We start from the raw sequence: 17,442 nt of genomic DNA on the forward strand, positions 1-17,442 counted from the left end.
AATGTCAGTTTATGGTTGATTTAAATTCTTAATTTTATAAATCAAATGAGAAACATGTTTAACACAATATGGGATATGAAAATAGTAATTACATGTAAAGTACATCAATCATTATCTCTTATACAATTTGGACCAAAGAGGAATCATTGTTACCATGAATAAATAACAGGTACAAATATATATTCTGACAATCTCCTTGAAACTGGAACTATAAACATTCTTCTTCTTCAAGTGTGGAATATTCCAGTGCTTTTATGTTCAATGAAATAATGCTTTTCATGCCATGCATGTCAACAGCATTCCTCAGTTACTCAATTTGAATATATTTATGATAAGCAAATCATTTAGGTTACACAGGGATGCGATAAAATGATCTATTAACAACAAGTAGCAAAACATATAGTTAAAGATTTTAGGCCAAGCTGCATTGAAAGTAAACTATACAGACTTTAAAAGCAAACATAACTTATAAATGAACAATAAAATTAAAGTAAAAAAATCTACAACTAGGCTATGTGGCCCACTGTTTGTAAAAACCCATTCATAGTAAACATTTGAAAATTCACCAGATGCACCAAAATCATAAGGTCTTTAAGAAACTGCTTGAAAAGAAGGGCACTACATTTTCTAATCTGACACCACATCACTACATTTTTAGCAAAGTAAATCATCTTAAGCAGACACAGAAACATTAAAATAGGCACTTTTCATAAAGACAAATTAGGCAGCAATGGAGTTGTAAGTAGTATTCAACATTCTGTATGTAAAATTATGTGTCCGAGTCAATTAAAATTTAGTTCCTTCCGATCAAAATACTGAATGTGCGTCAAAAAAATCTTTAAAATAAAATATGCATCATGGATGACAGTTCACCTGTACTTAAATTCAGGAAACCTAAGCAACCCGCTCAAACAGGACGTTACTGGCCGTTGCTCTTTTTAGCATGAACGATGTAGCCCTTGGATTTAATGATGCCCCTGCTCTTGACAATGATGGAGTACCGCAAGACCCAATCCAGCCTCCAATCTGCCACCTGCAGGTTCTTACTGCTCTCCTGTACTGCTTCCTGAAATCCTACTGCACTGATTAACTCTAAAAACAAGAAGCACAACTGGCATCATTACATATCCTGTACCATTTCATCAGCATGTTCATGCACAAAATCCAGGGGAAAATATTAAATTATCCCTCATTCGTAAGTCACTTATATAAAAGTGTCTATAAAAGTGTCTGCTAAATCAATAAATGTAATCAGGCAGTCACATTTCTTAAAGTGTCTTACAGTGCATTTATGGTCATCACAACTTTGACTTTGAACGGTGAATCAGCATAATACACACCTTTGGAGTCGTTGTGAGTCAGCAACTGTATGTCAAACTCTTTAGCAAACGCAGTGAGGTCTGGAGGCATTACACAACATGAGGCCAGATTCACCTGATTACTGCTTGGTTTTACCTGAATATTGAGAAAGAGAAAAAAGATGCATAAACAAAGTTAATTTTTCAGGTTTGATGTAATAATGCATTATTATAAATGTGATTTGATTTCAATATTATATTTAGCTTCTACATTTTTACATCTTGATAAACTCTTATAAGTGAGTCTAAAGTGCAATCCATACATACACAATGGAAACATAAATATGAGTAGTGTGGCTCTTCTCACAACAGACCTGCGCCCAGTTATAAAGTTGCTCCAGGAGGCATTTGTCCAAGTCTGACGTGCCGATAGCAGCGATTTTCTGGCTATGTACGAGACTCTCTAGCTCCTCCCACAGTGGCTGCAGGTGTGTCAGTGTCTGAACCTCGCCATCAAGGAGCGGAGGTGGAGCAATGATCACAGAATCCAACTGAGACACACCTAACAACGAACAAGCTGCACAAATATATATAAGAGACATTATTAGCACTCATGTAAAGATATGTATAATATGCATACATGATTATGAAATATGAGGAGCTTAGATGCAAAACGCTAAACGACACTTCTGTCAAAAATATGATATGTGCACGCAAGATGAATTGGATTAACGACAGCGGATGTCTTTTGGACCTGGATACAACCAAAAGTGGCAGTCACGTGAATCACAGCGCCCCCTAATGTGTGGTTCAGTTTCTTAATTTTTACATTCTGACTTTTATCTTTTGCAATGTTTCTAGTTGCATGTTTAATGATTTTGCAACTGTTTACTGTGTTGTCGAAAGAAGTAAAACATTTTTTAAAGTGGAGGTTTCTTCCAAAAAAAGCTTGCATGCACTTAACTCTTTCCCCACCAATGGCCATTTAATTAGTCAACTAAGAGAAAACTCTTACCCAAAAACCTGGAAGTATTCCCTTAGGACAAATTTTTTAAGAATTGCTCTGAATTTGATCTCTATCAAAAGTTCTTTAAAAAAAATCAAAAATGCAATTATCTCAGCTTTTTGCTCAAAAGTTTATATTTTTGAAGAAACCTACACATATTTGAGAGGTGATAAAAAGAGAACAAATGAACGAGGAATGAAAAAAAATTTTAAGCAGGGGGTCTGTTGTTTCATTTGATGTATTGTTCACTGGCAGTAAAAGAGTTAAGAGGGTTTTGTCACAAAAGAGAGTCAAATTTGTTAAATAGCAACTAAATGACTAAACTGACATTTGTGAAAATAAGGCATTTTAACTCTTTCCCTACCAGTGACAAGTCCTCTCGTCAATTAAGAGAAAACATTTGCATAAAAAAGTGTTCATGGTGAATTTTAATGTTAATCTGTAATACCGTGATTATCCATTAGATGGCACTTACCCAATTTATAAAAAAAAACTGAAGCAAAAAGTTTTACTAAATTTAAAACAACGTGAATGTTTTGATAATCGTTCTGATTCTGATCTCTAACCAAATTCGTTCACAAAAAATGCAATTATTTCAGCTTTTTGCTAAACATTTATTTTTAAAGAAAAATAGAGTAAAAGTTTTTGTTTACATCATATATGTGTGTGTATTGTGTATAATAATTATGTATAAACACACATGCGTGTTTATATTTAAGAACTATTTACATGTTTACACACATTTTTATATTTATATATAATTTATATTATACTGTATATAAATATTAATATGTAATACCGGTATATACAAAAACAAATCTTAACAAATACTCATGTGTGTGTATTTATATATACATAATTATTATTATATACAATACACACACACACATATATGATGTAACCGAAAACCTTTATTCTGCAAACAATTAGTTGCAATTAGTTGTTATGCAGCCCTATATTTAAGCAGAGAAAAAAATTTTCGTTGCAAAACGAGATAACCACCATTTTGTTAATTGTTCAGAAATCAAGTTTTTTGGTTGTGCATTCCAATTAATTTCAATTCAACTGCAGTTGGTTTTGTTTTTGCTAAGTAGCACCATAAAACAAAATAATAACATGATAACATAATAATAAACATGTTTTGGCAAAAATGTAAAAAAATGGATTTATCTCGTTTTGCAACGAAACTCTTCAAATATAGATAGGATGACATTTTATTCCTGTTTGTTTGTTTGTTTATTGTTTGTTTGAAAGCAGAGGGTATGTTCTTTCATTTGATATATTTGTATGTCTACATATATTTTTAGAAATTATTTTTCTGGAAGGCATTTTGTGAAACTTTGGTGAAAATCACAAAAAATTTCAGAGCAATTTAAGTTCAATTACTGAACCTAACCATAAAAGCCTGATAAAAAATGCTAATTTACAAAAAACATATCAGACGCACTTACTTAGAGGGTTTTGCATTTGAACTCCTCATATATTTTTTAAGTGCCTATAAAAACAAATCTATAGTGTTTTATCCTAAAAACTATTTTCTATAATTTTAATAATTGTATAATTTTAAAAACTGTTTACTGTTTACTTGGCTGACAAACTGTACTCAATAATGTCGGTGAATTCTGCATCACATTAAGCAGCACTTACCCATGTCAACTGCATTTCTGATAGATGAGCAGTCCGCCTCGCTGAGGAAAAGTTTAACTGTGTAAACAAACATTTATATTACATAATGTGGTACACGCGTCGACCATGTTAACCCAGCATTAGCAGTAAATCTTAACAGACACCTTCAGTTCCTCTCTCTCCTCTGGTTTAATGATCTCTGTCTGGTCTGGATTGGTGCAGTCCAGAACACTGGGAAGCTCCTGCGAAGAAACTCAAAGGTTATTATAACAACTGTTATCAAAAGTATCCTGTAATTAAGTAACCATCTGGATTATACTGTTCAAAAGGCTCAAAAGTCCTAAATATCTCAGATGCCTTAGACCAATCAGGAAGCGCAACGTCATCAGAGCGTCACAGAAAGAGGAAGAAACTGTTCTAAGAGAAAAAGCAGGTGTTGCACGTGAGAAACTTATCGCGTGCAAACTAACTTATCTAAGCTTCATTTAATCTAACTTCAAAGTGTGTATTGAGTTGCTGTGTGCGTACATGCAAAGTAAGTTTATATTTACAAGATATTTCTGTTTTGCTGTAATTCAGACGTTACACGAGAGCTCATAATGATTGACAGTTATGTGGCTTATATCATTAACATCATTCAGTAAATCAACGTATTCTTGTGTTATACTACATTAAGAGATGTTTATGAAACACAATCTGGTTTATTATTTGATGTTCGTGTTATTTTAGTTGATAATTAATCTGTAGAAGTCATTATTAGACGTAATTTTGCGTGTTTAAGCACAGTGATGCAGCATTCACGTGTTGGTGGCGCCCTCTGTTGGTATATCAGGGAATCGTCACCCAGTGTTATTTAACTATGGTTATGTGACCTACTTAGATCTTATTCAGACTAAATACTGCTAATTATTTAAGTTGTTAATAAGAAACATTTTGTGTACATATTAATATATATTTATTTCCTTTATGTTCAATTTGTTACAGAAAAACCACACACAAGTTTGTAATTCAACAAAGTCTTCAGTAAAGCAAGAAAACCTTTACTATGTCCTGTAGTGCTTCTTTTCACAACTAAGCATCTCATTCAGTTCTGACCGACTGCCTGCTGCTTTCCGCACCTATAACTATTCACTACATTCCGAACCCTACATTCAATTGGTCCTTCGAGCCGGATGCGGATCACAGCAGAGAGATGACATCCCATTCTGAACCAGATCCCCGTGTTGTCAGACCTCGACGACAAATAAGGCCGCCTGCACATTTAGCGGATTATGCTGTTTCTGGAATAGAGAATGTGAAAAGAGCATTACCAACTAGTCGGTTAAATGAAGCTGTGAGGGATGAAGCCCCACTGAGGACAGATACTGTATCAAGATCATCCTCCCCAAAGAGCCAGTTATCATATTTAGATGATCTAGATGTCCAAGATGAATGGCAAGAGGATGATGAGCATCTGCAATCACAACAGTTATCTGAAATTAAGTCTATGTGGGCTGAGATGAAGAGAGGCAATGACGAGCTGCATAGTCACATCCTACCTGGGATCCTGTCCGCATTACAAGGGCTCAAGACAGAGAACTCCAACATAAGGCAGGAGATACAGCAATTAGCAACACTTGCCGAGGCACCTAGACCACAAGTAACCCCAGTAGCAGCCCCGCGTACTAGTGTGTCATCCAGACAGAGGCAGCAGCTATCTGCCACCCAGAGTGAGCATGCACTATATTCCCATGACGTTCCACGTAGATCAGTTCAGACTGAGCAGCTGACCAGAGAGATGAGGGACTTGACATTTTTACCCAGATCAGAGCACATGAGCCATCATACCCCCCCACAAAGGTCTTATGCTTACGCATCACAGCCTGCTGAAGCTGTCTTTTATGGAGATGAAACTCCACGAGCCATACATGGACATTATTCAGGGGAGCAGGAGATGCATGGACTACCCCAAACTGGGATGACACCTCGAGCTATAAAGTTCCATGAACAGGAGAAAGCTTATAGGGGGCCAACTCCTACAATACCTCGCTTAACAGCAGCTGACCCAAGACAGTTCTCAAGACTGCGAATGGCACTAGAGAACCTCCTGCCAGAAGATGCAAGTGAGTGCTTCAAATATCAGATCCTGCCTGATCATTTGATGGTAGAGGAAGCCCTGCTGGTGGCAGACTCCTACTGTAATTCAGTTAGACCTTATACAGACACTATGCGAGCCCTTGTGAAGATGTATGGTGAACCTCACAAGCTCGTTCTGCGAAACATAACAGAGGTACTGGAAGGTCCAAACATTAAGCCAGGAGATGTTAAAGCATTCAAGTTATTTGCGCTCCGTGTGCGCTCTCTAGTGAGTATGTTGGAGCAGTTGGGACCTGAAGGAGCAGCTGAACTGGAATGTGGCTCGCACGTGTCTAGACTACAAGGTAAACTCCCTCATGAGCTCAGGACTAGTTTCAAGAGGCATGTCCACCCATTAAGAATTACTGTTCCTACCCTATTGGATTTTGCAGACTGGTTAGAATATGAACTTCAAGTTCAGGATGATACAGGCAAAACAGCTATCCATGCTTCAGATTCATCCACCAAGAGAAGAGATACTCGTCATGAATCAACGTCACAAGGGAAATCGATGAGCATCCTGCTGGGCACAGAGAAGCCTGCAACAGACCGTGAACTCAGAGTGCCTGCTTCAGAGTCTAGATCTAGCTCTATCTAGTATGGAGGAAAATTACATGCTTACTGTCCTTATTGTGACAATTCCAGTCATTTTCTTAATGGATGTCTTAATTTCAGAGAGTTGACTAAAGATCAGAAAGAGTCATGGATTCGAAAGAATAACCGCTGTTGGAGATGCGGTCGTAATCATCAGGCATCCAGATGCACTCTGAAAGCGCTGTGTAAGACTTGCAACAGGAAACATCTCCTCGTATTACATGAGCTTAATGAGCGAGCTGTGGATACCAGCTCTGAGCCTGAACCTAATGAAACCACCTGTCTTGTGAGCACCACAAAGGATATCTTATATGTGGACCGTTCTGTCACCAGCCGCAGAGTCCTTCTTAAACTGAGCAAGGTAATCATCACAAATGGGGATAAATCAATGGAGACATATGCAGTGCTGGATGATGGATCAGAAAGGACTATCCTCCTCCATGCCGCAGCTCAGCAGTTAAATCTCAAGGGGCAGTCAGAGGACCTGATATTGAGAACAGTGAAACAAGATCAGCAGGTCCTGCATGGGGCGGCAGTCTCCTTCACAGTGTCTCCTGTGTCTAACCCTAACAAGAAATTCCATATCAAAGGTGCATTTACAGCTGACAGACTAGGTTTAGCAGAGCATACATACCCAGTGGTATCCTTACAAAAGAGATATCGACATCTAGCTGGCCTTCCCCTGCAACAGATTGATAAAGTCCAACCTATGCTGTTAATTGGTTCAGACTGCCCACATCTAATCACTCCCATTGAACCTGTTCTATTAGGTCCACCTGGTGGACCAGCAGCCGTTAAGACCCGCCTGGGATGGACCTTACAAGGGCCCACGCATGAGATTCAGCATGGAGTTAATTCTCATCAATGTTTTTTCACATCTGTCCTCCCCAACTCAGACCTGTTGGATCACGTTGAGAGACTATGGAAAATGGATGTAGTTCCCTACCACAATGACAAGGTTGTGACACGATCTAAACTGGATCAGGATGCTGTTAGACTACTGCAGGAGAAAACCGTTAGAGTGGAAGTAGATGGAATAATGCGTTATGCCACACCACTGCTTCGGGTACAGAACATGCCAAGTTTAACCATGCCCAAAGATGCTGTTCTCCCTCTGCTCAGAAGTGTAGAAAGGAAGCTGCTTAGGAACCACGACCAGGCTTTAACCTACCAAACTGAGATCACTAAGTTAGTAGACGCTGGCTATGCAGTAAAGCTGGAGGAAAGCGAGGTGAACAGCTCCAATGAGTCGTGGTACATACCCCACCATATAGTGCAACATAACGGAAAGTATAGAGTTGTCTATAACTGCTCCTTTCATTATGAAGGTCAAAGCCTAAATCAATTCCTCCTTCCAGGACCAACACTAGGCCCATCATTGTTGGCAGTATTACTGCGGTTCCGTGAGCACTCCATAGCTATCAGCAGTGATATTAAAGGTATGTTTCACCAGGTGAGGCTGCTTCCTGATGACAAGTCTCTACTTCGATTCCTGTGGAGGGATGTAAAACCAGAGCAATATCCTGATGTGTATCAGTGGCAGGTGCTGCCCTTTGGCACGACATGCAGCCCCTGTTGCGCTACATACGCCCTGCAAAGGCATGTCATGGATCACAGCCAGCCTGGGGATAAGGTCAGGGATGTTATTGAGAAGTCCTTCTATGTTGACAACTGTTTACATAGTCTTACCTCCAAGGAAGAAGCTAAAGATTTAGTTGATCAGCTCTGTTCACTTCTGTCATCTGGAGGCTTTGAACTTCGACAGTGGGCCAGCAATTGTCCGTCTGTAATCACTCACCTTCCCCCTGAATCTAGATCCAACACCTGTGATCTTTGGCTTCGTCAAGGCCAACAAGACGTCCATGAGTCGACACTTGGACTGCACTGGCACTGCCAATCTGACACACTGCGTTACAAGCACAGAGGTACATCCTATTCGACTGTGACTATGCGCAACATTTACCGTGTTCTGGCAAGTCAGTATGACCCCCTCGGTTACATCATTCCCTTTACGACTAGAGCCAAAATAATAGTGCAGCGTCTGTGGGAAAAGAGGAGGGACTGGGATGACCCACAGTTACCTGATGACTTACTTGACATGTGGTCAGCATGGGAGAAAGAGTTAAGTGCATTAGAGGAGATAACCCTGCCCAGATGTTACTTCAGTTCACAGATGGATCAACCATCTTGTAGACACGAGATCCACGTGTTTTGTGATGCATCGGAACAGGCATATGGATCAGTAGCCTACCTACAGACAAAAAACACTAAGGGTGACGTAGAAGTTACCTTTGTAGCTGCCAGGTCTCGTGTTTCCCCTCGCAAGCAACAGTCCATACCTCGTTTGGAGTTGTGTGCAGCTCTTAGTGGTGCACAACTTTCTCAGGTTTTAGTCACTGAGCTTACCGTCCCCATCTACTCTGTCACACTCTGGTCAGACTCCACTACAGTGCTCACATGGTTGTTGTCCAGTTCATGTCGTTATAAGGTGTTTGTGGGAACCAGAGTAGCAGAGATCCAAGAGTTGACTGCATCAGCTACCTGGCGTTATGTTCGATCCAGTGACAACCCAGCAGACGACATAACTCGAGGCAAACCCCTTCGAGACCTCTCAGCAAGGAGCCGATGGTGCCAAGGACCGCCTTTCCTTAAGCTGCCCCCAGATAGTTGGCCTGAACAACCCCCCTTGCCTTCAGAAACACAAAGCAGTGAGTTAAAACAGTCTGGTTTCTGTGCATCAGTAAATGTAACTACGCCCTTGCCAAAGCCAGAGCAGTACAACACCCTCTCAGAATACCTGAATGCCTATGGTCAGGAGCTTCATGGGGCGGCCTATACTTCATGTGCTGACACCCAAAGAGATGTCCAACGAGCAGTCCTCTGTCAATGTCAAGCTGAGTCTTTTCCTACTGAGTTAAGCCTCCTGAGGTCAGGAAAGCCAGTGTTGACCACCAGCCGATTAGCCTCACTCTCCCCTGAACTAGACACAGATTCAGGTTTTATTAGAGTAGGTGGCCGCTTGCGCCATTGTGACATTTTAGAGGCAGATATAGTACATCCAATTGTCCTTGACCCTCAACATCCTGTCACTCAATTAGTTATCAGAGATTACGATAACAAACTGCTTCATCCTGGCTCAGAGCGGTTGTTTGCAGACATAAGAAGGACATATTGGATATTAAGGGGTCGTGAAGCAGTCCGCAAACATCAACGTCAATGTGTCGAGTGTAGGAAATGGAGAAGCCGCCCAGAAGTGCCTCTTATGGCCGATCTACCTCTCACCAGACAAAGGTACTTTAGACCAGCCTTCTATTCAACAGGCATGGATTGCTTTGGGCCCTTCCTGATCAAAATTGGCCGTCGTAATGAGAAGAGATGGGGCATAGTCTTTAAGTGTATGACAATAAGAGCAGTGCACATTGACATTCTCACAAGTATGGACTCTGACTCCTTCCTGATGGCCCTACGAAGGTTCATCTCTCAGCGAGGAAAGCCACATGAGTTGCTGTGTGACCAGGGAACTAATTTCAAAGGAGGGGAACGTGAATTAAGCGAATCCTTTGATGCCCTACAGAGTCAACTAAAGAGTCACCTTGCCAGCCAACAGATCAAGTTCCTTTACAACCCACCAGGTGCCCCTCACTTTGGCGGTTGCTGGGAAAGGGAGATCCGCTCGATCAAATCGGCTCTCAGAGTGACCATCGGGGCGCAGACTGTCACAGAAGAGGTGCTGAGAACAGTCCTGATGGAGGTGGAAGGTATCCTTAATTCCAAACCCCTTGGATATACCTCCTCTGATATAGCTGACATTGACCCAATTACACCGAACTGTTTCCTCATTGGACGACGAGATACCTCTTTACCTCAGGTGGTCTACCAAGAGTCAGAGATGTTGAGTCGTCGACGTTGGCGTCACAGCCAGCTACTTGCAGATCATTTCTGGAAGCACTTCCTTAAGTATTACCTGCCCAGTCTCCAAGTACGCCAGAAGTGGAAGTCAGACAAGAAAATGTTGGAGATTGGTGATGTGGTTATGATCGTTGATTCCCAACTACCTCGTGCCCTGTGGCCAGTAGGAAAAATCACTCAGGTGTTCCCAGGTTCAGATGGCAGAGTACGAGCAGCTAATGTGGCAGTTAAGGATAGGACATACATGCGACCGGTAGCTCGACTCATTCAGCTTCCAGCCTTACCTGAGGATAGTTGATGTCAGGATATAGACCTTTTAAGATGAGCGAATTCAACTCTTGAATTCGGGGGCGGCTGTTCAAAAGGCTCAAAAGTCCTAAATATCTCAGATGCCTTAGACCAATCAGGAAGCGCAACGTCATCAGAGCGTCACAGAAAGAGGAAGAAACTGTTCTAAGAGAAAAAGCAGGTGCTGCACGTGAGAAACTTATCGCGTGCAAACTAACTTATCTAAGCTTCATTTAATCTAACTTCAAAGTGTGTATTGAGTTGCTGTGTGCGTACATGCAAAGTAAGTTTATATTTACAAGATATTTCTGTTTTGCTGTAATTCAGACGTTACACGAGAGCTCATAATGATTGACAGTTATGTGGCTTATATCATTAACATCATTCAGTAAATCAACGTATTCTTGTGTTATACTACATTAAGAGATGTTTATGAAACACAATCTGGTTTATTATTTGATGTTCGTGTTATTTTAGTTGATAATTAATCTGTAGAAGTCATTATTAGACGTAATTTTGCGTGTTTAAGCACAGTGATGCAGCATTTACGTGTTGGTGGCGCCCTCTGTTGGTATATCAGGGAATCGTCACCCAGTGTTATTTAATATGGTTGTGTGACCTACTTAGATCTTATTCAGACTAAAAACTGCTAATTATTTAAGTTGTTAATAAGAAACATTTTGTGTACATATTAATATATATTTATTTCCTTTATGTTCAATTGTTACAGAAAAACCACACACAAGTTGTAATTCAACAAAGTCTTCTTCAGTAAAGAAAGAAAACCTTTACTATGTCCTGTAGTGCTTCTTTTCACAACTAAGCATCTCATTCAGTTCTGACCGACTGCCTGCTGCTTTCCGCACCTATAACTATTCACTACATTCCGAACCCTACATTTCATATACATTTAAGTTATATATTTATTCGGTTAAAACTGACTGTGCTCTATGAAAGTCCTTTTGCATGTGACAACATTAGACACATTGTTAATAGACTGCAGGAAAGGAATGCATCGGTAAGCCTCAGCTTTTGTACGTTAAGACCTTTGCTTTCTTCTCACTGGGCTAAGTGAGGCATATTCGCTGACAATGGCAGAATAAGCCGGAGCAGACCACACATCCGACCCAACGGGACTCTAATATGCCAAGAACGATTACCATAACAACTGCCTTTTCATCCAATTGTCTATTAGTGTTAATGCTTTCCCACAATCCGCAAAGTGGTCGACTGTTTATACTCTTGCAGGAAAGGTTCTTTGCTTTGTCAATTACATTGAAATCATATCTTTTGTGTAGTACAAGATAGTATGAAAGGTCTTGATTATAAGTTGCGTAACACTTTTCCTTCAGTTTCGTAAATATTATGTTCAAAAATGCCTTACCGAATCAAGTGCTGATGGCATTGAGGCAAACCACTCGCTCAGTGTGCCTTGAATGCAGTCTTGAAGCTGAAGATTAAGTGGAAAACATAAAAAAAAACACAAAAATCAACAGACAGACTAAAGCCCAAACAAGATAAAATATAAAAACTCGCATCAACTACCTCTCTCAAATCATTTCGCAATATTCAAGAAAAGGCATTTACATATTACAGACTTTTTTAAGATGTAAAATAAATATTTGGTGTACCCGGAGTACGCATGTGAAGTTTTATCTCAAAATACCATATAGATAATTTATTATAGCATGTTAAAATTGCCACTTTGTAGTTGTGAGCAAAAATGTGCAGTTTTTTGTGTGTCCTTTTAAATGCAAATGAGCTGCTCTCTGCACTAAATGGCAGTGCTGGAGTTGGATAGTGTAGATTAAGGGGCAGTATTATCCCCTTCTGACATCACAAGGGAAGCAAGATTTCAATGACCTATTTTTTCACATGCTTACAAAAAAACTGTTTACTAAAACTTAGTTAGTGGGTTGTTCTTTTTCACATTTTCTAGGTTGATAGAAGCAATTATTGCATTTAAACATGATAAAAGGCAAATTTTCATGATATGTCCCCTTTAAGCCACCATGAGATATAAGAAGCAAGTCACATTTTTAAAGCGATATTTCACCTAAACATCTTTTACTCATGTCATTCTAACCCCCCAGTCACATTAGCTACAAGCGACAGAGACAGAGCGACAGGCTACCATTCATTTTCAATGGAAGTGGCAGTTTGCCAGCGACAAGCAACGAGCTCGCCGCTGCGTGAGCAAGGCGGGGCCAAAATAGACAAGCAGGCTATTTTATGCAAATGCTGAGCGATGCGACAAAGCGACTGCCAATCAGAGTGAAGGAGCAGCGTGACGTAGGTCTGTAGTCAAGTCTGAGTCTTTGTTACTTTTATCGAGAAATAAATGCTTTTAAATCCAAAAACACCGTTCTTGTAACTTAACAATACCTCTAAAGTGACTTTTGATACCGCTTTGAGAAACTAGCCAAGGAACGCCCATAAAGCGAGTGCGTGTCGCTCGGTGTCATTCACTTTTGTAGCTAATGTGACTGTAGGGTGAGTCAGTCTTTTAAATTATTGAAATTGTAAAAAAAAATGCAGTTAAAAAATTAAGTTAAAAATTAACCATTTCAACTTTTTATTTACGTTGGTATTGCAGGTAAAAACTTAAAATAGGTTAAATTGACTTGCAAAACTAAGTTGTTTAATTACCAAACATCTTTTAGGTTCAAATGCCATTTTTTTGTGTGTCCTTTTAAATGCAAATGAGCTGCTCTCTGCATCTACAAGTGGTAGCTAAATACGTTTTTAAATACATTTTTAGCACATTTTAGTTCATTTTAATGCTGTCTCAAAATAGCACAGATAAGTACACATCGTAGATGTTCCTAAGATTATCATAAGAAGTACTAAAGACAAATTTTAAGTATATTAAGTACAAAATTAGTAGCATGTGCAAATAGAGCAAAAAGTGAATTAAAATAAATGCATTAATGTGATCCATTTATTTTAATTCACTTTTTACATTGTGTGTAATTTTTAGAAGGATCTCTTGAAAGAAATGCAAAATAATATACAAAACTATATTATCAGGGGTGTATAAACACCTTTTTATAATGAACCTTTATGTTTTTATTACCTTAGAATGAGACGTTTTTATCTACATATACAGAGGGTCCCCTTACGTGGAAGTCGCCATTTTGTGACGTCATGTTTCTACAGAAGTCCTTAATGGACAAACTTTTTTACTAAGTTTTCTCCGACAATGACATGTTTTTCCGCTGGCGGCTACTGTAGCTTCTCTATGCATTTCAAAAGCAAGAGGTGAGCAGTGGACTGAGCCGTTCGTTGCAATTCGTAACCTCACCACTAGATGCTGCTAAAATTTACACACTGCATCTTTAAGAAAGTGTATTTTTTCACCTGAGATAGCATCTGTGACATGCACCCCCATCCTATTGTGTATAATATCTATGTAAGCATGACACGGCTTAACCTCTATCCTACATATCAGACATTCCTATGTCAAAGTGAAACCTTCCCTGTCAATTCTTTTTATTGCTGCAATAGAAGAAAATAAAATACAGCGACTCCTGCAAAATACATAACAGACAGGTATTAGTATTAAGCAATGTGCCTGGTAAACAGTGCTGCGGCAACAAATACAAACATATTAAATGAATAGTATTTAAATAAAGTTGGCAATGCACATTGTATTGGAGAGAGCAGAACATAGGATACATTCAAGTAACAATATGCAAAACTAATGCTAAATACCTTCCCTAACCGATAACACACATCAGTGTATCTGATTAACACAAGCCAGCAACATGTTCCTGGAAAAGCACTGTTTGTACTCCCAAAAGGCCAAATTTGTACATTAGCTACCCAACTAAATGTTCCTAAACAATACTAGACCGTTTGAATGTGCAAGCAACAAAAGTGCGAGATGTGGATCACGTTGTTGTTGTTACATTAAATGATCACATGGCTTACGGTCAATCCATATTTTGCATAGACCGGCATACCGTGATCAGCACAAGACGAAACAGGCAGTGACGTCATCAGGGGGCCAGACGGATCACTACTAGCTGTGTCCATTCGGCAGTTCGTTCCTTTGAACGGTTCGGTCAGTCCGATTCACAAAGCTTTCGTAACGTAACGTTAACGTTAAGGCTGAACTTTGTTGGAAACATGCCAAGACAATTCATCAGCCATCACCAAACCCTTGCGAAAAGTAACGATGGTTTTACTACAATAACAACAATAGTAAACTATGGTATCATTCCATACGTTACTTAAACATTTTGCAGACGCTTTTACTGTGACCGTGCTTTCGGGCTTTATACATTTTATCAGTATGAACGTTGTCTAAAATTTGTTTAAATTTACCTGAATACAAATTAAAACATCCACATTTAGTGATAGCTGCAGTATTTAATTAAATATTTACATATTTAATGTCTAGAGGTGAATCATTTCTTTGATCTGCTCCGTGACGTGAACCGTCCAAAGGAACCGCTACTGAACCCCCAAAGTGATTCGGACTTACCAATGCAGCGACCTTACAAATATAAACAACGAGGGTGAGTGTGGTTACACACAGTAACCGAGCAATTTTACACAATAAAACGTATCAGCCATGGTTAGCCAAGACGAACTATGAACACATGTCGTGTCATTTACCTCCTCACTAGGCGAAGACGGACATTTCTTCTTTAGTCGACTGCGGTTCACTAAATTTCCCGTGTGAAGCTTCAGGGTTGTCGCGTGATTAAAAAGCCGATTCGCGTTGACGTGAGGCTCCATCGCTCTGAAAATATCCTAACTGAAGCGATGCCTGTACTTAACTATCAATCATAAAATGATCTCCGGTACAATATTTCCGTTCCTCTCCCTCTAATATACTAAATAGTGTAGTATGACTTTGCACTTGTAGTTCATTCAAGTATAGAGGATAGAGGAGGCGAGAGCAAAATGACGCACGCCCACTAGAGATTATGGAATAGTTCGCTTGAAAACCTGGTTCGGATTTGTTCGCAGTGGATCGGGAGAGTCATTGGGACCCGCGTGTTGGGCTGCCTTAACTTCCTGGTAGATTACGACTCCATTTTTTGTGGATGCTCATTGATAACCTGATTCTAACCCCCAGACCTAAACCTAACCATACTGGGAGGAGTCTAATCTGACAGATTCTATTTTTTTTTTCGACAAGGAGTCATAGGAGGGAGTCAAAATCCGGCACCACACATGGCTTCTCTACTGTTGTGCCTTGTCATCATTACACAACGAAATGCATTACTGTATATTATGAGCATTGTGATATAAACCTGCTACCTTTTTAAAATTAAAAGTAGCCTACATCAGTTTAATAAAAAAATTCCCCCTATTGTTGTCTTTTTTATTAAACTGTTAGAAAAAATGTACACAACTGTACATTTTCTGTCACTGGCCCTTCTGTTTAAATGGCCCAAAATATATTTGTTTAAATATTATTTTAAATATATTTTAAAATATGGCCAAAAATATATTTGCTGAAATATATTTTGGAATATGTTAACAAAAAGATATTTTTTTGAGATATATATATATATAGCCTACTATATCTACTTTGTTTATGTTATGAACCTGTAAACATAAGTTTAAAAAAAAATTAAATTCAATATACAACCCCAAAACAGAAAAAGTTGGGACACAGTAGAAATTGTGAGTAAAAAAGGAATGGAATAATTTACAAATCTCATAAACTTATATTTTATTCACAGTAGAATATAGATAACATATCAAATGTTGAAAGTAAGATATTTTGAAATGTCATGCCAAATATTGGCTCATTTTGGATTTCATGAGAGCTACACATTCCAAAAAAAGTTGGGTCAGGTAGCAATAAGAGGCAAGAAAATTTAAATGTACATATAAGGAACAGCTTAAGGACTAATTTGCAACTTATTAGGTCAATTGGCAACATGATTGGGTATAAAAAGAGCCTCTCATAGTGGCAGTGTCTCTCAGAGGTCAAGATGGGCAGAGAATCACCAATTCCCCAAATGCTGTGGCGAAAAATAGTTTTCTGAGCTTCTCAGAGAAAAATTGCAAAGAGTTTGAAGTTATCATCATCTACAGTGCATAATATCATTCAAAGATTCAGAGAATCTGGAACAATCTCTGTGCGTAAGGGTCAAGACCGTAAAACCATACCGGATGCCCGTGATCTTCGGGCCCTAAGACAGCACTGCATCACATACAGGAATGATACTGTAATGGAAATCACAACATGGGCTCAGGAATACTTCCAGAAAACATTGTCAGTGAACACAATCCACCGTGTCATTCGCTGTTGCCAGCTAAAACTCTATAGGTCAAAAAAGAAGCCATATCTAAACATGATCCAGAAGCACAGGCGTTTTCTCTGGGCAAGGCTCATTTAAAACGGACTTTGGCAAAGTGGAAAACTGTTCTGTGGTCCAACTAATCAAAATTTGAAGTTCTTTTTGGAAAACTGGGACGCCATTTCATACGTACTAAAGAGGACAATGACAACCCAAGTTGTTATTAGCACTCTTTTCAGAAGCCTGCATCTCTGATGGTTTGGGGTTGTATGAATGCGTGTGTCATGGGCAGCTTACACATCTGGAAAGGCACCATCAATGCTGAAAGGTTTATCCAAGT

At 39.2% G+C, this 17,442-nt stretch overlaps 1 protein-coding gene across 2 annotated transcripts; it reads right to left on the minus strand.

Moving 5' to 3' along the window:
* Positions 1-8: 8 nt before the first annotated feature.
* Positions 9-15,758, minus strand: gclm (glutamate-cysteine ligase, modifier subunit). Of its 2 annotated transcripts, none has more exons than XM_073868033.1 (7): positions 15,460-15,758; positions 12,221-12,286; positions 4,084-4,172; positions 3,952-4,004; positions 1,673-1,875; positions 1,341-1,455; positions 9-1,092 (listed from the first exon to the last, which is right to left on the minus strand). In XM_073868033.1, the coding sequence occupies exons 1-7, from the start codon at positions 15,580-15,582 to the stop codon at positions 920-922; spliced, it is 822 nt and encodes a 273-aa protein (XP_073724134.1). In that variant the 5' UTR covers positions 15,583-15,758; the 3' UTR covers positions 9-919. The 2 variants fall into 2 exon arrangements, with proteins under 2 accessions (XP_073724134.1, XP_073724133.1); XM_073868032.1 differs by having other exon boundaries at positions 4,084-4,175; positions 15,460-15,757.
* Positions 15,759-17,442: the final 1,684 nt, after the last annotated feature.

Source organism: Misgurnus anguillicaudatus, chromosome 5 (assembly GCF_027580225.2).
Source record: "Misgurnus anguillicaudatus chromosome 5, ASM2758022v2, whole genome shotgun sequence".
NCBI lineage: Eukaryota > Metazoa > Chordata > Actinopteri > Cypriniformes > Cobitidae > Misgurnus > Misgurnus anguillicaudatus.

What these genes read in the sequence shown, in the direction of transcription:
- gclm (XM_073868032.1), bottom strand. Translation starts at nt 15,582, where the DNA reads ATGGAGCCTCACGTCAACGCGAATCGGCTTTTTAATCACGCGACAACC. An exon ending in TGCCATCAGCACTTGATTCG is followed by an intron (nt 4,176 to 12,220) that starts GTAAGGCATTTT and finishes TGAGTTTCTTCG; the next exon opens with CAGGAGCTTCCCAGTGTTCT. An exon ending in AACTTTATAACTGGGCGCAG is followed by an intron (nt 1,456 to 1,672) that starts GTCTGTTGTGAG and finishes CTCAATATTCAG; the next exon opens with GTAAAACCAAGCAGTAATCA.